Source organism: Rhinolophus sinicus, linkage group LG17, assembly GCF_036562045.2.
Source record: "Rhinolophus sinicus isolate RSC01 linkage group LG17, ASM3656204v1, whole genome shotgun sequence".
Taxonomy (NCBI): domain Eukaryota; kingdom Metazoa; phylum Chordata; class Mammalia; order Chiroptera; family Rhinolophidae; genus Rhinolophus; species Rhinolophus sinicus.
This window is the reverse complement of record NC_133766.1, coordinates 25,316,759-25,341,051: the sequence shown is the minus strand read 5'-3', so window position 1 is coordinate 25,341,051 and position 24,293 is coordinate 25,316,759. Positions and strand designations below refer to the sequence as shown.

General features: G+C 46.4%; 2 protein-coding genes and 1 long non-coding RNA gene across 6 annotated transcripts in view; 2 read left to right on the top strand and 1 right to left on the bottom strand.

The window, feature by feature from the left end:
- The window catches only part of LOC141569359 (sodium/potassium-transporting ATPase subunit alpha-4-like), a 30,589-nt gene extending 20,729 nt beyond the window's left edge, over positions 1–9,860 (top strand). For 2 of the 4 annotated variants that reach the window (XM_074322267.1, XM_074322263.1), the window contains 2 exons: positions 1,233–3,611; positions 8,469–9,860. The gene's annotated coding sequence lies outside the window, so the exon portion shown is untranslated. Of the gene's footprint in view, positions 1–1,232; positions 8,190–8,468 lie in introns of those variants that run through there. The other 2 variants (XM_074322264.1, XM_074322265.1) reach the window with 2 other exon arrangements.
- LOC109437298 (uncharacterized) lies at positions 4,373–12,324 on the bottom strand. The gene is made up of 4 exons (XR_002136221.2): positions 12,199–12,324; positions 9,856–10,050; positions 9,176–9,284; positions 4,373–4,479 (listed from the first exon to the last, which is right to left on the bottom strand). It is a non-coding gene; the product is annotated as an uncharacterized LOC109437298 (long non-coding RNA).
- On the top strand, positions 12,304–22,201 carry CASQ1 (calsequestrin 1). Its single transcript, XM_019716457.2, has 11 exons — positions 12,304–12,991; positions 14,920–15,004; positions 15,832–15,932; positions 16,126–16,237; positions 16,542–16,615; positions 16,954–17,084; positions 18,167–18,212; positions 19,145–19,199; positions 19,428–19,528; positions 20,328–20,402; positions 21,535–22,201. Exons 1-11 carry the CDS (start codon positions 12,713–12,715, stop codon positions 21,688–21,690), a joined length of 1,215 nt encoding a protein of 404 aa, XP_019572016.1. The 5' UTR covers positions 12,304–12,712; the 3' UTR covers positions 21,691–22,201.
- The last annotated feature ends 2,092 nt before the right edge of the window (positions 22,202–24,293 follow it).

Genomic DNA, 24,293 nt, shown 5'->3' with positions numbered 1-24,293 from the left:
AAAACAAACAAACAAACTCTTAAATACAGAGAACATTTTGATGGTTGCCAAATGGGAAGGCCATTAGAAAGCTGGGTGAAAAAGGGAAATTGGTAGTTACAAAATAGACATGGAGACATAAAGTACAGCTAGTATAAGGGTTATAGTAAATAATACTGTAATAACTATATATGGTTTCAGATGGGTACTGGATTTATTGGGGTGATCACTTCATAAGTTATATAAATGTCTAATTACTATGCTGTACACCTGAAAATAATATAGTGTATATCAACTGCAATTGAAACATTAAAAAACTTAAAAAAAAAAAAAAAAAAAAAAAGATCCATTGGACCCTGGTGTATAAATTGACTGCATGAGCTAATTCCGAAAACAATTCCTATTGGTGAAGAGGAGAACCCCAGAATCTGCACCCCAGGCTTCCTGCTGTCTGCCTGTAGCTATCTTATTAGAACTCATGACAATCCACATAATAGTAATAATTACCATTCCATTGAGACCTTGTATGATCCTGATACTTTGCTCAGTATTTTGTATCCATTTAATTCAATACATTTTTGAGCACCAACTATGTACCAGGTACTATTCTAGGTGTTGGGGATGCAACAGTGGGGAATAAAAAGTCATACATCCCAGCTCTCATGTCAGTTAATTTCTAGTGGAGTGAGACAGACAATAATAAAGTAAATTGTTAGTATATTAAAGAAGATAAGTGCAATGGAAAAAATAAAGCACAGAGTGTAAGGAGAGAGTACAGTTTTTGAAAGAGTCATCCAGGAAGAACTCAAACCATCTTGCAAGGCAGAAGGGATGAAGTTCAGGAAGTAAAGTGTGCCCAACGTCACAAACCAGTTATAGCAGAAAATGGGATTGGAACCCTAGCCCAGGCTCTTTTCACTTTAACCTTAATCTTCTTGTGGATTTTCTATTGGCGTTTGCAGACATCTCTAAGTATTAACCAGGCCCAACCCTGCTTTATCTTTAGAGATCAAATGACATTAGCCAGTTGAATCTAAGAACAAGAAGTACACAGATATGGCATGCTAATAAATCCTGGCTCTAATTAATAGTCACACAATTTAGAAACAAAATTGGGACAGCCTAGATTGAGGACATCCAGACGCTTTTATGGCCCATGACACTGCTTTGTAGTGGTCTCTTTGTCCAGGAGCTGGTATGTAGGAGGTGTGTCCTCTCTGTGCTTCTCACAAAAGGTTAACTATCTTCCCCAGGCCGCCTCATCTTTGATAACCTGAAGAAATCCACCGTGTATACCCTGACCAGCAACATCCCTGAGATTACGCCCTTCCTGCTCTTCATCGTCCTCAGCATCCCCCTGCCTCTGTGCACGGTGACCATCCTCTGCAGCGACCTGGGCACTGACATGGTGAGGACCAAACTGGGACCTAGCTCATGGAGCTTCTGTAAGAAGTATCTGTGTCCAGGAAGACGGACAGAACTCGAGTTACTTGTGAGTTTCCTTCTACTTTTTTCCCCCTGTTATTCCCACCCTCCATTCTCCAGGTTCCTGGTATCTCCTTGGCTTGTGAAGCAGCTGAAAGTGACATCATGAAGAGAGCCCCACGGAATTGAAAGACTGATAATCTAGTGAACGACCATCTCATTGGCATGGCCTATGGACAGATTGGTGCTGCCAGAAAAATGAGGGGTGAAGGGAGTGGGGAATGGTTGCACCTGTCTAATTATTGCAGCCATCTCAGTTTGGAAGTCAGGGAGCTATTTTCTTAGCAACAGTGTTAGGCCCTGGGAACACAAAGAACCGTTGATGTCTGATTTGCCCTTGACTTATGAGTCCAGTCAGGAAGGAACAAACATATATAAAATGATAACATTTTTCCAACTGCCAAATAATGAGTATAGACAGGTCATGCTACAGGAGTACAAAGTGAACAGGCTCACCAATCATGAGGATTGTCAGAGAGGCCTTATGGAGGAATCAGGATTTAAATTGGTGTTGGACAATAGGGCTTATACTATCCAGTGTATGGTTAGGTGTAGGGGATGAGGAGAGGGGAAATTCACATGGCCTGGTTGTTGAAGAGGGAATAAATCAGCTTGGTGGAACACTCATTCCTGATAAGGAGTAGTGAAAAATAAGGCTGTAGATACAGGTAGCATTTACACTGGGGCCAGGCTTGAAAGACATCTGAGAGCCATTAGAGGTCTTTATTCTTGAATTGCCAGGTGCAGTGGAGTTTTTCAGGTAGTAGGATGAAGGATGGACAAGGAAGAGATTGAGAATAAGAGAGACCATCCCAATATCTCGAAGAGGAAACACCTAGAAAAAGCACAGATTTAGGGGCCAGACCTATGTTTGAATCTTAATTTCACCACTTACTACCTGCATGACCCTGGAAAGGACTGAATCTTTTTTGTGCTTTAGTTTTCCCACTTACGAGATGTAAATAATAGTTCAGAATTGTTGTGAGGACCAATGTCCATGGGAATGTACAAGGTGCACAGCTCTGTAATGTTCCAGGCATGGACAATGGAGGTTTTGACTGAGGGAGAGGCAAGGGACAGAGAGATGAGGAGAGGAAAGGACTTGATAAGTGTCCTAGTCAGAGAAAACGGAAAGGAGTCCAGCACTCACTCAGTGGGGAGAGGGAAGAAATCCCCTCTGAGGTCCTTTCAAGTTTTAAGATTACATGACTGAAAGATGACTCTGGGTTAAATCATAGAAAAAAATGCCAGGGAATAGAGACCAGCCCTACAGAAATTACGGGATGAGTTCATGGCTGGAAGAATCTTCAGCATTATAGCCCAACACATGCCAACCCAGCTAAAAGCAAGTTCCAGCCATCACCCCTTCTAAGGTCAACATTTTGAGGTCTTTCTCTGAATGAGGTTCCCCTGTCCTGTGACTCTACCACTCATAGGGATGATCCAGGCTGTAAATGGATTCTTTACCTCCTTTGTAATCCTGGCCAAGAATGGTTTTAAGCCTATAGATCTGCTGGGCATCCGCCTCAACTGGGAAAATCAGTACTTCAATGACCTGGAGGACAGTTGTGGACAGCAGTGGGTGAGTAAAAGGGGTAAGGTAGTAGATAGTGACTAGTAAGCATGAAGAAGTGACAGGGAAGAGTGGGTTTACCAAAGTTTTGAAGAGTGGGAGAATAGAGAAACCAGACAGAGTTGATGCCTTATCTCCAGTCCTACATGAGCATTCTAACATTTGATCTCAATCTCCAATGATGTCAGCAAGTATTTTTCTCTTTGTTTACAATGACTTCATTTGTGTTCATTCCTATTGTCTGTCATCTGTCCTTGCCTTCCAGGATCTTTTGGCTTCCTTGGACCTGGAAGTCCTCTTTGTTATATCAACTTTTGGAGTCTGATTTCTGCTTTTCTATATTCTAACCATTATTGCTCCAGAAATGAATGCTTGGTCCTCTCTCTCCTGTTTTGCACCCTCCCTCCTTGGGAATTCAAATCTGAAACTGTTTTATTTGTATATCCTTTCTTTGTCTTCTAAAGTTTTTAAACCTAAAGGATGCCTCACTGCAGTAGCAGTCTTTTCTAACACTCAGGATGAATGAGGCCCAAACTGAAGCCCTCTAACTGATACTACGTGTTTAAGAATTTTAGTAAGTATGCTTCTTTGTATCTGTGAATATTTCTGTCCCAAGTTCTAAGACAGTGGGAAATGTGACACCAGTAATTGCTAGAATTGTAGAATCGTAGTACCATAGAAAACATATACGAGTAGTCTACTATCATCATTCTATAAATGAGGAATCTTAGTCTGGAAAGATTTTGTGAATTGCTTGAAGTCCCCCAGTGAATCCTAGAAAAGTTGGACTAGAATTCTGGACTGATTCTTGTCTGCACTTTCCCACTTCACCATAATACCTCCAACCAAGCAAATGGCAGGTTTTTCAAAAGTAGGTTAAAATCTGGGTTGTTGGAAAGATGGCCCTCATACATACTTGGCTTCTACTAGCAGAGCCTCATGAAGCCATCAGATGTCAATGTTTCCAGATGCCAAAACTGCTCTAGGGTCCAGTGATGCCCAGAGTCCTCATCACTGTGCACCTGTCCACATTGCTTCAATCCTCAACTCAAGTCTTTGTTAGTTTTATATCTTGATACTACCTCCCTGTTGTCAAGATGCAACTCAACATATATTCATTTATAATAAATTAAAGATAATTAAAATTAATTTGGAATAACATCAAAGGTATTTTGAGGTATTGCAAAACAAGTTGAGACCAATCGCCCTGAGGCATAAACTCCTTAAAGGCAAGGTCTCTGTCTCTTCCACTGCTGTGACTTTTAGATAATCGAGTACAGAGCTGCCCACCCAGGAAATACTCTACATACTGCTAGAAGCAAGGATAGTGCCTTACCTTCCAAATATCTCTCACCATTACTTCTATTGATCACCATGTATTTATTATATTCATTCAGCAAATATTTCTTGAGCATCTTCTGTGTACCAGTTACTGTTCTGCCCTGGGGATATGGTAGTCAACAAAAATGACCAAGTTACTTCTCTTGTGGAGCTTACATTATAGTTTGGGGCAGGGGGTTGTAGGGGAGACAGATAATAACCAAATATAGAACATACTGGGTCAATGGATTGTAAGTAGAAGTGGAGTGCAAGAGGAGTTGGAACAGATATTTGAGTGAGATGGAAAGGTAAAGATGGTGGTCAGAGAAAAAGGAAACATTGAAATTGAAATTACAAAGAAATTGTAGCTATTGAAAAGGACAGTATCTGGAGTTTAACCATGGGAGCAAGCAGCCCAGGTGGGGAATGGAGGACAACACCACTGGAGGAGAAGGAAACCAAAGAACTGTGAGACCATGGTGTTGGAAGGATTATCAACATAGATATTTAAATCTCCAAAAAGGAGGACGCAGCAGTGTTAGAGTGACAGCGAGTCAGGAGCTACACTCTTCAAGGGGTGATGGGAGTGACTTGGGTATCCGTAGTGATACCCAAGGATAGTAGTGATACCAAGCTGAAGGATAGTGGTGAGATCTGATGCACGCTTACTAGCTGCTAGGTCTTTCTAAGTTTTATACTTGGCTCATCAATTTTTAGCCTTTGTTTTCTAATCATTTAAAGCTCTATACTTCCCTCCAAGTACAACTTTGACCACATTCCATGAGGTTCTATATGTAGTACCCTATTGTTCAGTCCTACATATTTTCAAATTCTTTATTCAATCTACAAGTTATTTATAAACATGCTGTTTTATTTTTTTAATGGGGCTTTTTCTCCAGTCTCATTTAGATACATACACTTCTTCTGTGTTCCCATCGCCCTCTGTGATCTCTTATAACCTACCTATTGTGCTGACATAACATATTTATCTTCCCCACTAGCTCCTTACATGTAAAGTGTGAATGAAAGAATGAATGAATGGAGGAATGATGTCTCCTGTGTAGTACCACCTTTCAGGCATTACTCTTCCCTCTGCATTTAGATTCCTCTCTGGTCCCACCTTCCTTACTGACCTATTTCCTCTGACTCTGCTTTCCTCTCAAAGTCCACCTTCCTCTACACCACGCTTCTTATTAAATTAGCAAGTACTTATTGAGCTATAATACATGTTACTTACTGAACTAAGCATGGGGAGGGGAACACAAAGATAAATAAGATACATCTTATGACTAATTCAGTCAGGTAAGGAAAACATATAAACAACTCATAATAAAACATGAAAAGTGCTAAGATGGAGATATGAGCGAAGTGCAGTGGGCATCTAAACACCTAACTCAGCCCTTGGGGTCCAGGAAGGCAGTAGAGGGAAGAAGTCTTTGAGGTGTATCTGAATCCCTTCTGACACTGCCTGCCCTCCCTGCAGACCTTTGAGCAGCGGAAGGTGTTGGAGTTCACTTGTCACATGGCCGTTTTTGCTAGTATAGTGGTCGTGCAAGGGGCCGACCTCATCATCTGCAAGACCTGCCGCAACTCAGTCTTCCAGCAGGGTATGAAGTGAGTGCCCCCCAAGGGCTCCAACCCTCTCCCAAACTTGCACACAAGGCCGTGCCACTGTCCCTACCTCTCCTTCCCTGTCTCCAACACACCCTGAAATATTTCTTCCCAGAAACAAGATTTGGGATCCTGGAGGAGACATTACTGGCTACTTTTCTGTCCTGCACTCCAGGCATGGACAAGGCCCTGCGAATGTACCCACTCAAGTGAGGAAGGGAAGAGTACAAGTAGGAGTACCTTGGGGCCCAGGAACATGTGCCTGAACAGGGAAGTCCCATTCTGGGGACCACCTGGATAAGCAGGGTTACACTCAGTGTTGCAATGAGAATCGTCTGTGCTCCAACTAATGCCTCTTATTTAGGGAGATTAGGGAATGTGCCAACTGATCAAAACCCACTAGACATGTGCATCTGCAGACTTAACGGAGTGGCGTCTTTTTTATGATGATGTGTGGGACACGTATTGCTCAGAACTGAAGTAATCATAAAACTAGTCCAATATGCATGGCTAATTCTGTTGTACTTCTGCAAGTATATTTTAGTGTGCATGTGTGTGAGTGGGCATACTGAAATATTTTTTCATTTGGTTCCTTGTTTTGTTCAAGTCCCATGTTTTTGTTTTTGTTTTTCACATTAGTATATGCTTGTGCAAAAATTCTATTTAAAACTATTACAGAGAAAAATGCAAAGCTCCCACTCCATTCCCACTTCCATTCCCCTCCACATTGCATAAGTAGCCTGTGCTAATGAGTTAGTGTGCATCCTTCTAACTCATTTTCTATGAATTTACATACTTTGCTCACTTTTCTGTCCCTTGCAGTGTTTTACACAACGCTTTGTATACTGTAGGTGCTCAGTTAATGTTTAATAAAAGACATCGGCATTGCTCTTAGATACCAAGAATCCCAGGCTTGACTTTATTTTTTTAATTTTATAATTATAGTTGGCATACAATATTTTATTAGTTTCAGATGTACAACATAGTGATTCAACATTTATATACCTTACGAAGCAATAACGACAATGAGTCTAGTCACTGTACATAGTTACCCAGGTTTGAATTTCAGCTCTACGGTATATTATTCTGGGACCTTGGACAACTTCTTAACAATTCTGAGCCATAGCTTCACCTGCAAAGTCTCAATAATACAAACCAGGAAGACTGTTGTGAGAATTATATGTAGAAATGCATATAATGCACCAAGCATGGTGCTTTGGTCACGGTGGATGCTTTGGTAAAAGTAGCTCTGTTATTGTCGCTATTAATGCCAATATATAAGTAACAGTAAGTGCAGTTGGGCATTACTTGTGTTCCCAAATGGTCTATATATACTTTGACCATAAAACTCATCACCTAATATTGAGATTATTTATTTTGTGTGGTTCTCTATCCTCTTTTCACTGATCGCCTGAGCAACTTGAGATCAAAGATTATCATTTCATTTCCCCAGGACCTAATATAGACACAGAGGAGACATATGAAAATTGTTGTTGAATGAATAGGTGACGGTATGTCTGTAAGTGTGTACGTGTGTGTGTGTGTGTGTGTGTGTGTGTGTGTAAGGAACCATTGCCTAGACCTGCACTTTCCAGTATGGTAGCCACTATCATTATATGACTATTGAGCTCTTGAAACACAGCTAGTGAGATGGAAAAACTGAATTTGTAATTTTATTTAGTTTCAGTAAATTTAAAATTAAAAACTAAAGCAGTGTCAAATACTTTTTCTACTAAATGCAACTTTACTTTTTTGATTGGATACGTTTTCCTTTAACCATTGAAAATTTTGTGTCTGATTTACAATGTGCTGTGAGTGTAAAATACTCACTGGATTTCAAAGATTTAGGATTAAAAGAAGAATAAAATATCTCATTAATAAGATTGATTACATTTGAAATAAAAATGTTTTAAATATATTGGGTTAAGTAAAATATATATTTAAATTAATTGCACCTGTTTCTTATTTATTTTAATATGGCTACTAGAAAATATTAAATTTCACATGTGGGTCAAAATATACTGCCATGAGACAGCACTGGTCTAGGCCATCTCTCTGTCATCCAAGAGAACAGACAAATGTGGTTCTGCTTCAACCCCTCCCCAGAGTCCACCTTCTTGGTCTCTAATTATAGAAGAGGTTCAGGGAGAAATAAAATTTCCCATCTTTGCAACATGGAAGAATGTATATATTGCCACACTTCCAGTCTCAGAATGACCCCTCCTGCTTGGACAATCTCACCTTGGTGGGTATAAGACCTAGAGTACCTTGCAAGTGAAGAGGATCTCCCTTAGTAACTCCACAAACTTGGTAGATAATCTCCATGCACACTACCTGTACCTTTTATGTAACATTTATGCCTCTCCTCCCTCATCCCCAGGCTCTGACCTCCTCAGAGGTAGGGGTCAACACTACACTCAATGCCCATATGCTCTACTTCTCACCTGCCCTTTTCTGGCCCCTGTCTCCTGCCACACTGACCAACTCTTGCTCTCTACAGGATATTATGGTGGCTCTGTGCTACTCCCTACAGCCTTCTTATCTTTATCTATGATGAAATGAGAAAACTCACCATCCGTCGTCATCCTGGTGGTAAGGGTCCCTGCACCCCACTCTGACTGAGTAGTCACCAGCCTCCTAACTCTCTCTCATCCTGCCTGGTTCCTCCAGACCCATTGCCTTTCTCCCCCCTTCACTGCCTGGCCTGTGTATGGACCCTGGCCCTCGAGTCCTTGACTCCACCACCCTGCTCCTTCCAATCCTCTGTGCCCTGAGCTCCACCCTCAGGCCTCCCACCTGGTCCTTGTTTATCCTTCTGCTCATCTCTCCCTACTGCCTCCCTACTGCCTTCCCCATTGCACTCTGATCTCTTGTCTTCCACAGGCTGGCTGGAGAGGGAGACCTATTACTAAACTCAGCAGAGGAAGAGCTTCACATGACACGGGGTGTCCTGAGGGTTGGGTGAGGTGTTAGGAATTATGGGTTTCACATGACATCTGAGTTGGGGCAGAGAGATACTGGGATGAATCACCTTGGATGAGAGAGACAGGCTATCTTAGGGCTGGACTGAATGCACCATAGGTAGGAGATGGGGTGGGTTGAGGGGAAGGAAGCCCAGTCTACATCTGACTGGAGCCCAGTGGAGAAAGGCCTTGTCCTGTTGAATCAGTAGCCACTCTAGAGAGTAAATGTTGCAACTTCTCTCACCTGTCTGGATGCGTCGCATCTGATTTTAGGAGAGTGGGGATTACTGTGATTCTCTTATTCTAGATCTTCATGGAAGCCAGGCAGGGGAAGTCAAGGGCCACAGTCAAGGCTAAAAGAAGATCAGAATCAAGTATTGTTGCCCCTTGAGGGCTATCCACATCTTAAAGTCACTTTCCAACCTGATGGAGATTAAGGACAAGACAGGTCAAGCTGGGATAAGAGAAATGGGAGGGGGTGAGAAAAGATCAGCAGAACCACAACATACAGAGGGGACCACAGCACCTACACCCAATACTGGCAGGTGGACTCCTCTAGCCCCCACTTCAGTTCTTCAGATCAGCTTATAGAATCAGACTTTTAGTGCTAGAAGAGACCTTATTTCATCGATAAAAAAGAAACTGAGATCAAGAGAGGTTCAATTACTTGGGAAGGGTCACATAGTGAGTGGTGAAGGGGCTGCAGCCCTTCCTCTGAGGAAGGCACTAGTGGTCCCTGCCTTCTGCTCTCTGCCACGGATGGGTCATCTTGACCCCATCCCACCCCTCTGCTCATTTTCTCTCCTGTTGCCTGGAAATAGAAGCTGAAACAACACTTTCTGGATCCCTGTAGCCTTTAGTTTAGGCAAAGCACCCTCCCCCCTATGCCCCAGGCTCTACAGGCTGATGGACATTCTCAAATACCTGGTCTCTGATCCTGGGTCCACACACTTTCCTGCATCTCAGGTGGGTGAGGAGTCCCCAGGGAGGCTTTCTTTCCTGACCACCCTCGGCGCTAGCTCTTCCTTCCTCTTCACCCACTCACTGGCTTTTGCTTTGTGAGCTGGTCCACTTTGCCCTGTGGGTCAGTTCATTTTCAGGCCTCTTAGAGGAGAGGGTCTGGCATACAGAGTGAGAGATAAAGGTTAAGGAAAGCTGGGGGAAATCATAGACTGTCACCAAAAATAAAGCACACGTATTCTGTGACTGCACACTATGCCTGGCAGTGGGACAAGGGCCTTACACGCCCCATCCATTAATTCATACAACTAATATATTCTTATCACCCCACCCCATTTTATAGATGAGGAAACCAAGGTCTATCTGATTCCAGAACTTGTGCCCTTCAAAGGTCTCCCCAGCTATGCTCCCCTCCCTCCTCCAATGCAAGTTCTCCTAGGGACAGGGCTCTATCAGTCTGGGGTCCTTCCCTGGCTGCTGACATGGCTGAACCAGACGCTGGATGTTGGAGGGGCCAGGGTGTGCATGAGTTGAGGTGTGGAGGGGCCAGCTCCTCAGGTTTCAGGAACAGGAGCTTCGGGTGTCTGGTGGGTTAAAAATACAGAGGCCCCAACTCAGGGTCATTTGATACCAATGGCTGAGCCTGCTAAGTCTAAGGGCCTGAAGGCAGGGGCCCAAATGGAAGGGACTGTACAAAGTAGAGAACAAAGCATCAGAGAGAGGAGGATTGGGTGGGTGGGGGAGTGCAGCTACTGGAAAGCATAAGGTGGAACTGGAAAGCCAAGGGCAAGGAGAGAGAGCATGATGAGATGAAAAGTCTGGTGGCTGCAGGAAAGGATGAAGAAATGGAGCAGGCCTGGGCCACCATTTAGTCCCATCTCACACTCTTGGAGGTACACAAGGTCTCATTCATCATGGACAAGTCTAATGTTCCAAAGTCTTTGTCCAAATGTTTCCCCTCCCCCAGAGTGCCGCAGAAGTGAAAAATCGGGGCTGGATGTCATCTAGGTCATCTGCTTCCAGGTGGGTCTGCCCATCTGTCCTGCTGTCTACTCTGGTTGTAGGGCTGTGAGAACATTAGTCTCTCTCTGTGAGACCAGAGAGGGAAAGCCTGGGGGAGAGGTACGTTCAGCTCCAACATGCCCTGCCTATCTGGCTCCAGGAACAGCTGTCCCTCTTGGACCCATCCTGCCATGATCCTGAGATTTTCCATGGCTTTCCTTACTTAGCAGTGTAAGGTTTGCCCCATGGGAGTGTGGAAAAGTTACTCCTCTAACAGAATACCAAGTCATTGCCTGGATGCAAAATAAACACCATCAGTCAAAAGCCAGAGCTATCACAGGGTGGGGATAGAGGCCTTCTGACTATGATCTAGCCCCTCCATGATCTCCCTCATACCTTGGTTTACCTATGAATGGTAAGTGCCCTGATGTGGGGGGGGGGGGGCGGTCATGAAGAGGGTCCCTCCTCCTAGGTACCCAGAGATGAACTTATCCACTCAGTCTTCACCGCCTAACTGGGCCCCAGGAAGTTAGAGCCTCTCCCCTCCAACTCCAGTTGGCTCTCAGGCGCACAGAATTAATCAACATCCTTGGCTCAGGACATATGATCCACCTCTTCATGATTTCCCAGTGTTAATTTTTTCCCTAGTGTTTCTATCTGATCCTCCTTGTCAAAGATGGAGGAATGAATGGGCACTATTCACTGCTGTCCTTGGAACCATTCAGCCTGGGGACCCTCCCTCCCTACAGTCCCCCAGACAACCAAGTCAAATAGGATCAGAGCTCCAGCAAGAGGCAGCAGCTAAGGGCTTACCCCTTCCTCATAGGCAGAGGAATCCCAAAAGCACATCTCTACAGAATTGATGTGGCTAGCACTTCCTGCCCCATGCCCTCCTTTGCCTGCATTCCCGAATTAGGAGTGTTGAGTTGAAGCAATGGAAACAGGGTGGAGCTGAGCCAGGTCACCAGTCCTGGACAGAGTTCCATCTTTTATTCAAAGGATGACCTCATCCTCGGTCCTACTTCTTTAAAGGGAAGTACAGGGGGTCTCTTTCCTAGAGCCTGGATTATGTTTTATTGCCCCATCTTCTCCACAGGATCAAAGAAACAGACTTCACCTAGAGGAGAGTCCAGCTTTCATGACTTAGAGTCAATACTGCATTTGTCCTTTCTCTCCTGTATTATGAATTTAACCTCTGACCTAGCATATCTTCCCCTCTCCACCCCCGTTTCCTTTTCTCTGAGTTCCCTTGGGCTCTCTCACTTCTCTTCCAATCTCCCCCTCCCCCACCCCAGTTTCATTTACCTCCAGACTCCTCTGGTCTTATTTTTAGCTCCAGCTTTTTCCTTTCTTAATATGGAGATGAGCTCTTAGGCTTGTGTGGGGACAGGGGCAAAGGAGCCCTGGACACTGGGGGAAGGGGAGGGTAAGGAGGCTCTGGGAGCCTGGGGGAGAGGGGTAGGAGGTGGGAGGATTCCAGCCTCACTGAGCTGTCCTGGCCTCAGAAGGTTACCCACTCTCCTGCCAATCTTGGAGACATATTTAGACAGGACCAGGTGGGGCTGAGGGTGCCAGTCAAAGGGGGAGCTCTGGTTCCCTCCCCGCCCCCTGCTCCTATTCCTCCTCCTGACCCTTTCTCTCTTGGCTCTACTGACAGTTTCTTCAGGACCCAGCAGTGTCCTCTGTCCACTGCTCTAGGCTATTCCCCACCTACCCCCAACTGTGAACCCCTAACTCAGGATTCGGGACCCAGGGGCCCCTCCCTACCCCAACTAACCTCTTCTGGACCAGGAAAGCCAACCCAGATCCCACTACCTCCATGCGTGCTGAAGACAGGATGGGGGCCAGAGCTGTGCCGGGCCTGCGGCTGGCACTGCTGTTACTGCTGGTGCTAAGGACACCTGAGTCAGGGGTGCAGGGGGAGGATGGGCTGGACTTCCCTGAGTATGATGGCGTGGACCGTGTGATCAATGTCAATGCAAAGAACTACAAGAATGTGTTCAAGAAGTACGAGGTGCTGGCACTGCTCTACCACGAGCCCCCCGAAGATGACAAGGCCTCACAAAGACAATTTGAGATGGAGGAGCTGACCCTAGAGGTGAGTGGTGGGGTCTGCAGCCCTGCAGAACACACTCAGCCTTCTCTGTGACCCCCCACATCCTACAATCCCATGGAGGTCTTTCAGGGTGGGATCTGGGGGCCAAGTGCATTGTGGCAGGACTCCTGTCTTGACCAACAAGACCCAAGTGACGTGTACCCCCATAGTCAGGTCAGGCAATTTTAGGAGAGAGGGGAATTGTGAGGGGTTGTCTCTTCCATGCTACAGGAGGCTGGTAGTACTAGGTTTGGCTAGGACTGGGGTGTCCTTGGAAAGGGGGCAAAACAGCAAAAAAGAGGTTCTTCAGAGGTAGGGGGGGCACTGCAGTCCAGTAGACTGCACCCACCCATCTACGTTCCTAGCCATAACATGCCTCCTCTTCATATACTTTAGGGGCGGCATCCGAAAGAGATCCAACCTGAATATAAGTTTAAATGTTATTAACACCTTACTTGCATGTCATTTATTTCATTGCTAAAGGTTTACTAGAGACCACCATGCCCCTTTGCTGGCCTCTCAGTCCCCCTCTCTTCCTCCCCTCCCTAACTCCCCATCTGCCCCTATTGGGTCCAGGTGGTTGTTCTGATTAGAAAATTCTTATGGCTGGAGGAGGCTTCAGAATGCCCCAACTGCTCTTTGTGGAAGATTCTCCTCACCCCCAAGCTGACTCCAGGCCCAAAGGAGAAAGGGGCTATTATAACAAGAAAAAACACCTCTGTTTGGGGGTGATGGGAGAGATGTGGTCACACACACCTCTCCAGGTGCCAGCATGTGTTAGCAACTCCTTGTCCAAGCTTCCGCAACCCCTTCCCTAGCCTGGCAGTACAGAGAGGCCCCAACTTGCCCAGAGCTTGGAGTATTTCAGGGCGAGATACCAGGACCTCAAGCTCTCGTTTCTGTGTGCCCCTGCTGGGTGCTGGAACCCACTATCTGATTAATGAGTTGAGTATTTTTATCCTGAGTGCTCAGCATCCGTGGCCATCCACCTGCCAACCACTTCCCTTCCTGTCCTCCTGAGTCTGTGTTAGATGGGATTAAGCCACAAGCTGTGTCCAAGGCAGAGCTGAGCGCCCAACTGGCAGACTGAGGGGGCAGGGACCTGGGGTGTGACTGTCCACAGCGTCAGGACAGGCTAAGGTAGAGAGTGAAGGAGAAAGTTCACCCAGATGAGAAGAGCCAGCTCTGTATCACCTCTAGTCTCTGGTTCTCTTCCTCTGAGAGTGATGAGCCCTGGCCACAGTGACCTCTACTCTCAGCTTTCTGGAGTTCCCCACTCCTCAGCAGCATGACCAGGCCCCCACCACTCTCCTGCCCTCCAAAATTCTTCACATTGGGGGTTGCTCTGAGAATCCCAGGGAGGACACCCCACTCTGGGCATGGCCTTTGATGAGGATGCAGTGCAGGGGCTCAGCCCTGAGCCAGGGAAGGGCCTCATTCTCTCTGAAGCCAGACTCCTTGGCATCCCCAAGGAACCAGGAGTTTCATGCACAACCCCTCGAAGTTGAACGTAATAAGCACATAGTAAATGAGCAATAAACATTCAAGGATTAAAACTGAGCTAAAGGTGTGGCGGGTTAGCTCAGTTGGTTAGAGCGCGGTGCTTTTAATGACAAGGTTCGATCCCCACATGGGCCAGTGTGAGTTGTGCCCTCCACAATTAGACTGAAACAACTACTTGACTTGGAGCTGATGGGTCCTGGAAAAACACACTTAAAATAAATAAAAAGTTGAAAACAAAAACAAAAAACTGAGGTAAAAACCAAAAGGGTGGGGTTGTAGGGAAAGCGGAGATATTCTGGATCCTTGCACAGCGTCAAGGTTAACTCTTCAATTCCCTGCATCCCAAATGACCTGACTTGAAAGCATGATATGGGGAGTAGGGGTTACTAAGAATTTCAGGGCTGACTTTACCCTAATCCTCCCTGCAGTTAGCAGCCCAAGTCCTGGAAGACAAGGGTGTTGGCTTCGGTATGGTGGACTCTGAGAAGGATGCAGCTGTAGCCAAGAAACTAGGTAAGGGAGGGGTGGGAGCACAGGGAGGGAAAGAAGGTGTGTGAGACTGGCCGGGCAGCCCTTGTATAGGCTAGGGACTCAATCATGCCTATTCTAAAGGGTAGGGAGAAAATATTAAGATTGGGCGAGTTATGGCTCACGGTCCCCTCTCTTTTATTCCTTATAGAGACCCATGCTCGAATCCCAGAAAGCCTGTGACTGGCTTTCTATGTTTTTTAGGTAACTGAAAAACAGGGCTAGGTGCTGGAGGAAAGGGGGAATCAGGAAACACAGGTGGGGCTGGAGAGGCTGGTGCAAACTTCTCTTCCCACCCCTCCCCCTCCAGAGCATGGCTAGGTGTTACAGGACTAGCCGCCAGGGGGCAGCACATGCCTGAGACTGGACTCCGGATGTGGATGGGGGAGGGGTAATAAGCAATGAAGTCATCTGGTCAGTAATAGCAGAGGGTTAAAAGGCTGGACTGGGAGTTGGCCACTGGAGTCCTCAGAGGAGGTAACATGAATATTTCTCTCTATTATGGCAGGCAAAGAAAGGGAGAAACCTTGCTAGAGTCTAGATCTCCCTATATCCTCCCCTAACACCCCCACCTGAGCCCAGCTTCTCCCTAGAGAGCCCTTGAGGCCAGTCTAGCTGCCAGAGCTAAATAAATTCAGGGGATAAACACCAGTCGTGTAGGTCTAAGGGTCAGTGGAGGTGAGCAAGTTGGGGAAAGGGAGGTGGAGGATGTGGGGTCCAGTGGGATTATGGAATGGGCTGTGGCCCTGGACTTAGATCCTTGGCTCTGTGGGAAGTTTGGCATCATGACTCACCTCTGGCCCACTCCCCAGGATTAACTGAAGAGGACAGCATCTATGTGTTCAAGGGAGATGAAGTCATTGAGTATGATGGTGAACTTTCTGCTGACACCCTGGTGGAGTTTATGCTTGATGTGAGGATCAATTACCCTGGACCTTCATGCCCATCTCTGACCAGCCCCAACCTTACACACACACACACACACACACCAGAGAGCCCCTTCCTCCTGTTCCCCAACCCTCTTCTCTCTTCCCTCATCCCTCTCCCTGCTTCTACCAGTGAGGACAGAAACTCATTCTCTTCCTTCAATGTCCTGGCTTTTCCAGGTTCTAGAGGATCCTGTGGAATTGATTGAGGGTGAACGAGAGCTGCAGGCATTTGAGAACATCGAGGATGAGATCAAACTCATTGGCTACTTCAAGAGCAAAGACTCAGAGCGTGGGTAACCCTCAGACTCCATACTTCCCTTCCCTGGATTCCCCACGTCACGGCTTTTCCACCTCTTAACTCCTCTTGCCACAGTCAGCTCCGTCAACTGCTCTGATCTCCTGTATTCTGGGGGTTCCAAGACAGGCCCCTCCAGCATTCCACCCTCCATCATGTTTTAATCACTCTCAGAGGGCTAGAAGGGGTGGGTCTCACAATGAACCCTACCTGCCAAAAAAGAACTGGGGGAGGCAGAGGGAGATGGTTCCCTGGCAGACCCTCCTCTCCCAGAAACTAACTCTACATCCCCTCTCAGATTTCAAGGCCTATGAGGATGCCGCGGAGGAGTTCCATCCATACATCCCCTTCTTCGCCACCTTCGACAGCAAGGTTCTCCCCCACCCCGAGGCCATATTGGGTCTCCCTCACCCTCCTCAGTGGCCTTCCAGCCCTTCTCCCAGAATCACTGGGGGACCTGGTCCCTCCCTACACATGACACCTCCCATCCCCACCTCAGGCCTCTCCCACCCCAAAGATTTTAGATTATCTAACACACCCCTCTCATGTCCAACCAAAGCCCAGAGAAGTGAAGACACTTGTCCAATGTCACAGTAGCAGTGATGCGAACACAGGTTGTCTGACTCCCTTCCTAACATCTGCTCCCTCATAATACTGCTTCGCATTGTGATCCTGAATCCCCTGCTCCCCGCCCGCATCCTCCACCAAAGGTGGCAAAGAAGCTGACCCTGAAGCTGAACGAGATCGATTTCTATGAAGCCTTCATGGAAGAGCCTGTGACCATCCCAGACAAGCCCAACAGCAAAGAGGAGATTGTCAGCTTCGTGGAGGAGCACAGGAGGTGGGGCAGGGGTAACCCTGTGAGCAAGGCTAGAACACCCTTCTCTGACATGTGCCGGGGAAATCTCAGCCAATCAGGAGGCTGTTCTTGCCTGGAGAAAATACACTTCTTGGTGCCTGAGCTCATGATATGCCGAACCTTTCCCACAAGACTGTGCATCCTATCCAGCCCCGAGTCCTACACAGAGAAGGTCCTCCATAAATGTATACAGTTCATTGTGATGAGTGTTGAATGCCTGTGGTCTGCCAGGAACTGAGAGATGTTTTCTATAGTATTATATTTAATCCTTTCAACAACCTCAATTAAAGAGGTTCCACAGACAGCACGTGTCACAGCTGGATTCCAACCCAGATCTGGCCTGTGTTCTTTCTCATATATTATTCTATACAAGTTCTTCTCAATAGGAGTGGAGGAATTGGCAAGGTAGGGGGAGAATTTTGCCCTCCAGAGGGTATTTTTTAATGTCTGGAGACATTTTTGGTTGGGGAGAGTGCTGCTGGTATAAAGTGAGCAGAGGCCAGGGATGTTGCTAAACATCCTACAGTGCAGAGAACAGCCCCCCACAAGAAACGATTACTTGGCCCCAAATGTCAATAATGCTGAGGATGAGAAACCCTGCCCTGCACTCACACGTAGTTCTCTTCCATAGTACTCCACAACTGGAAATACCCTTTCATCAGTGTAAACCATACTTACTCTCCTTCTCTCCCCTTCATCAGGGCAGGGACATGTTTACTTTGTTCACCTCCTATCTACACAGGATTCAGAAGGTCTCAGACACTCAATTTTATTGAAAGAATGAGTGAATGAATGAATGAATGAATACTCAGATGTCCAGTTCTTACCTTTCTCCCAAAAGTCTCTCTTGCAGTCCCCTTGCCCACCCTCTGTTCTCCCACCAGCTTTAACCATGCAATAATCTGGGCCTAGTGTCCATAGCTTAGACTTTGCCAGATGGCTTTGTTCTGGGTTACAAGCTATCTGTTCCCTAGGCATGACCCAGAGACAACCTCTGCTGTGGGGACCTTCTGGTGGGGGGGGTGCTTTTCACCCACTGAGAAGTGACTGTCTGTCTCTTCTAGATCGACCCTGAGGAAACTGAAGCCTGAAAGTATGTATGAGACCTGGGTGAGTGCCCCAGACAGGGACTGGCCCTGGGGGAACATGGGTAGCTGTAGACTCAAACCTTAGAAACATCCCGCCCTGCTGTTCCTCATACCTCGCTTGTAGAAAAGATAATGCACCAGCAAAGGTTGGGGGGTTTGTTCTAAAGAACGTGTCACACATAAGTTGATGAAGAAGACAAGAGAGGAATCACAAGCTCTGGGGCTGAAGAATTTGCACTGTCACTTGGAAAAGGGTTCACCACCACAAGAATACAAGGTCTGGCAATAAAGTTCGCGAACTCATCCTAGAAAAAGTGCTACATACCTCGTTGCTGAATATCACTCTGGTCACCTTCCAAGTACTTCCCTTGGAAAGCTATGCACTGATGCCAGTGCCTAGTCCACCCTTCAAAGCAATTTTGGAACTTTTTCTGGAATGGCCATCAGAGCTGTCATTGTATTACCCTTGATGTCCTGAATGTCATCAAAATATCTTCCTTTCAATATTTCCTTTATCTTCGGGTAAAGAAAGAAGTCACTGGGGGCCAGGTCAGGTGAGCAGAGAGGGTGTTCCAATACAGTTGTTTACTGGCTAAAAACTCCCTCACAGACAGTGCCGTGTGAGCTGGTGCATTGTCATGATGCAAGAGCCATGAATTGTTGGCGAAAAGTTCATGTCGTCTAACTTTTTCACACAGCCTTTTCAGCACTTCCAAATAGTAAACTTGGTTAACTGTTTGTCCAGTTGAAACAAATTCATAATGAATAATCCCTCTGATACCAAAAAAGGTGAGCAACATCGTTGCAACAAGTTCACGAACTTAATTGTAGGACCTCGTATACCTTATCCAGAAGCTGGATTTCACAAAATTCAGGTTTAAGGAAAATCTAGGGTCTGTTCTGGGCTTTTTGACTTCAGGGAGTATAGCTAAGGCCTCCTTCCCCCACAAACAGGAGGATGATCTGGATGGAATCCATATTGTGGCCTTTGCTGAGGAAGCTGATCCAGGTGAGGGAGGAATACTGGATTGGAAGGGGGTGGGGGTTGCTAATGAGAGGGAGACAGGGGTGTTTGTTAGAGCACAGGCTTCACTTCAGAGGCATTCCTGGGAGAGTGCATGTGGCCTGGGGCTAGACATGCAGAGTTGTGGGAGGCAGGGGGGAAAAAGAGCTGGACTCGTGTCCTCTGTGTCCTTTTCTTCTCTACCCCCCTCACATTTCTCGCTTGTGTTCCAAGATGGCTATGAGTTCTTAGAGACTCTTAAGGCTGTGGCCCAAGATAACACTGAAAACCCTGATCTCAGCATCATCTGGATTGACCCTGATGACTTCCCCTTGGTAAGAGGCACCACTCAGGCACAGCTGTCCTAAGGTGGGGCCTAGACTATGGACCGTTCTGAGGGCAGTTTCTTTCAGAGTTCATACCCCTCTCCTAGCTGGGGCCCTGGGACATTATGCCTGCTGTGTGCTCAGGGGCACTGTGGGAATGGAGAGAGCCTGAGAAAGGGGAGCAGGAGAGGAAGTAAACCGCAGGGGACACTCAAACTACTCCTAGAACAGAGGCTGGGCAGGGAACTCATAGAGAAAAGCAGAGTTTTGGGGAGCAGATGGGCACATTAACTCTGCATGTGGGTGTACAGAATCATAGAATCAAACCACAGAGTTTCCATGTCTCAGGGGATGTCTTTGTTCCCAGCTTAATCCTCAACACTGAACACTCATTGTTGAAAGACTTACTGAATGAACAAACAGAAATGTGAAGAAATTGACGATTACCGGGTATAACCATCTAGTTTAGAGATGTAGAAACTGAGGACCAGGGAGAAGTGACTTGCCCAAAGTCACAGGGTCACTCAGTAGCTGATCCAGGATCAGAAGAGCGGTTTCCTATCTAGTTTTCCTCTGAAAGCAGGTCTCAGTGTCCCCAGCTGACCATCCTGATACTTTTCCTTTTGAGATTTCTATGTTTTAACTGCTTAGCTCTACCCAATCCCTCAGGCCCTGCATCTGGACCCATTCCCCTTCCACCATGGGCTCATAGTACCCTCCTCTATCCCTTGGGTGACCCTCACACTCACCCTCCTGGACTCATGTATTCCTTGACTCCATTAAGTTGCCTAATGTGGTCCCTCCACAGCTGGTTCCGTACTGGGAGAAGACGTTTGATATCGACCTGTCAGCCCCACAAATAGGAGTTGTCAATGTTACTGATGTAAGTTTCTTTGCTCACCCCGGTTGACCCCCAACTCTGCTTCCCAGCATAGCTGGCTCTGCTTTGTCCTGCTAAAGAGCAGTTGAGTCCATCCCAGAGAAATCAGACATTCCCAGTCTAATGGCTGGACAGAGGGAGAGATTTGTGCCCTGAGCACACCTGTCTCCCCCTGTTGGAATTGGCTGCTCATCCTTCAAGACCCAGTTCACACCGTCTCTTCATGAAATCTTTCCAGATATTGGAAAGATCTTGGAATCATTCCTTCCTTGGTACTCCCAGAGCCCACTGGCATTGAGAACATGGCTTTCATATGGCTATTTATGTACCATGCGTGTCTCTTCCAATAGACTTTGAGCTTTTTGAGGGTAGAAATCTTATTCACAAACGGCAGGTGCTTTGAAAATGTTTAGTTGAACTGAATAAGCCACAGTCTTTGCTTTCATGTAATTCCCAGTCTAACTAGGGAGGCACACATTTCATTAACTACCAGGCCAGATCTGATAAATTCTATAATAAAGATACAAATAAAATTCTAGGAAGGCACAGAAATCAATGATTTCTGCTTGAGAGAATCAGAAAAGGTTGAAAAGGAGTGGTATTCAAAGTGGAAATTATACAATGTATAGGAGTTCAACAAGTGAAAATTATGAGAAGTTATTTCTAAGCTGATGGAAAAGTTAGTGCAAAAGGTCAAAAGTAGGAAAATGAATTATCAGGTTTGGGGAAAGGCAAGTAATTTTTTACGGCTTGAGAGTCTAGAGATTTCTGAGGATGGGGCTGGAAAAGAAGGTTATGAAAAGCCTTGATTGCTGAAGAGTTTCAGACTTTATTCTTTAACCCATGAAGAGCCACCAGCATGTTGCCTCAAGGGCATATATCTGTTTTAGGAAGCTCAGCATGACAAGACCATGGAAGAAAGATCAAAGGGAGGTCTATTTGCCAATCCAGCCATTCTTTCTACTCCTGCTGTCACTATTCTAAGGTCACCTAGACCTTCATCCCTGGCCACTGGCACATGAAGGGAAGGGACAGAGGATGTAGGGAAGGATGTACAGAGTCCAGTGAGTGGGAGAACAGGTGTAAAGATCTGAGATGGATTTAGCTGTGGTCCTTTTTCTGTGCCATGTCCTAGGCGGACAGCATATGGTTGGAGATGGACGATGAGGAGGACCTGCCTTCCGCTGAGGAGCTGGAGGACTGGCTGGAGGATGTGCTGGAGGGCGAGATCAACACAGAGGATGATGACGACGACGACGATGATGATGATGACGACGACGATGATGACTAGTTGCTATGGCAACTATCTCCCTGCCCCACCTGTTCTTTTCATGTTCCTTCCTGCCTTCCCTGTCCTTTCCCTGAGCTCTTCCAGAGATATTAGGTCATTCTTTGCTGTAGAGCCCATTGAGGATCTATATGTTGAGTGCTGAGGATCTATATGCAGTCCCTCATCAGATGGTTCCCCTCACCTGATGAGAAAAGGAGCTACTTTTCCCCACACAATGGCCCAACTGTCTCATCTAACTTCTGCTTCTTGTCCCACAATGTCCCTGGATCTATTATTTGTTTCTCCCATTACTCCCTAAACTCTTGTGATTTTACTCTTGCCATATCTCTGGGCCCCCATCTCTCTTCCCTCTGTTCCCTCCACCTGTGCATACTCTTCCCCCAACTCTCTCAAATCCTATATCCTTCTGACAGTCCTCTCCCTGACTGTGTTTGGGGCTGTATCTCAACAATCTCTTGTTAATATATTTGGGTCAAACAAGAGGCCTCAATAAAGGATCTGGGGCAGCTGAGCAAGTGTCTGCCAGTGAGGTCTCACCTCTATGGCAGGAGGGTAGCAGCCAGAGGGGGGGTGTTAGGTGTGAGTGTCTTGTTAGGGGCTTCGATAGGATTGGGTGGGGCTCCCTCCAGGCAGTTATCTCAGAGAAGCTTGGATTATTTATCTGCTGCAAATCAATAAGCCATTTCAGAACACATGGTGTTTGTCCAGCACCACCATTAACACTCTGGGAGAACAGAGAGTGCCAGGCCTGTCCCTGCTCTCCAGCTGATTAGTCTCACTGGGAAGTCAAAACAAGCATACTAAACAATTAAAGAAAAATACAAAGCAATATGTAATTAAGTGATTATGTGCTGCTTGATGGCACCTTCCCTGTAGCTCTTATTCGAACTGTCAAGACAGAGCCCAAATAACACCTCCTCGGTGAGGCCTTTCCAGAGGTGGCCCTTCAGCAGCTTCCTCCTCTGGGTTCACACTGCGCTTTCTTTACACCTCTATTGGAGTACTCAGCACATTCTATTCTAACTCTCATTTACATGCTTGTCTTTCCTACTAGACTGTGCCCAGGCCTTTTCTCTGTGTCCACAGGGCCTGGCACACAAAAAACAGTCCCTAATAAATGTTGATTAAAAGAAGGAACAAATGAACAGAATGAGCTCAAAAGAGATCAGAGTGGGCTTTGATGGCTTCATATAGGAAGTGAATATTTTTCTAGGCCTTAAATAAGAGGGGGATTTGGCTAAGGGCAAAGGAGTTGGGGAGTGGACATTTCAGGCAGTGGAAATATCAAAAGCACCAGAAGAATGTGTCTGTCGTATTGGGGGCGCAGAGGAGACCAGAGAGACCAGAAGAGGAGCTCAAGTCATGAGAGGGAGTGGGCAGGGTGGGCCTAGGCTATAGAGGTATTTGAACTTAATCCTGTGAGGTGAGGAAGAAGGGAAAATTTTAATCTGGCATGACTAGCAGGATAGATCTAGGGAGGGGAGATGAAAGAGATACCAGAGGCAGGAAGCCCAACTCTTTCAATGGGAGACCATTAAAATAATTGGGGTGAAGTTGGGAGAACATGAACCCGAGTGGTGGTCATGGAAATGGAGAAGAGGTGTTGAGGTTTGTATGCTGGGGATCCCCCACATCTGGGCCTGCTAGAGTTCCTGGCAGGAAGGATCCGAATTCTCTTCAGCAGGACCCAGCCTGGGGTATGTGTAAAGGCGTCAGGAGTGGGGGTGGGGGAAACAAACAATTGAACAAGCTCATAACTAACAGACAGTTTTCATGGATCAGGTATAAGGGTGTTGTTGGAGACTTAGAAGATTTCTGAGTGTGGAAGAATGAGACCTGAGGTTAGAGAAGTTTGCACCCTCCACAGACAAATCCAGGATTCCTGGAGAAGTGGCAGGAGTGTAGAGTAGAAACCATGTATTCATCCAATTTGTACCCATTTAATAACTGTTTAATACATAGTGTCGCATCCAGTGCAACACAGGCAGTGAGACAACGAGAAGGGGCCGTGAAGGGTTAAGAAAGAAACAGAAATCAAGAAAGTTTTGAAACAGGGGCCAAGGGTCTCACAGCCTCAAAGGACTGAGAGCCCTGAATTGGGCCACCTTGTGGCTTTTATCGATGCACATACAAGGAAGTAGCACTGTTTTTACTACGGTCTGTGAGTCTCATACATGATACCAGAAAACTGGTTCAAACCAATCACTCTTGCCTGTCGAAAGTCCCATGATGTATTAGTAATTGTTGTTTGTACCTCCCCAGGGGACAAAACCTTTATGTCGAAAACTTACTAAGATGGAGAACTGATGTTATCACTTCCCAAGCAGGTTGTGGGAAGGAATACAGCCACAGAGGCAGAAGCTCTCCTTAGACGGGGGAAGGTGGGGACTGTGCCCATCTCTATCAACCCCGTGAATTCTCCTGGTGGTCCCCACACGACTGTGCCTGTCTTAGGTTGTTCCTTTCTTGAGGACTCTTACCCGTCCTTGGTTGGCCAGCCATCCTTTGGGGCCAAACAAGGAGATGGCATGAAGGAGAAGCAATGTCCCTGAAAAGAATAGTCTCACAGACTCTTCTTTTTTTTTAGCGGTAGGTACGAGGGG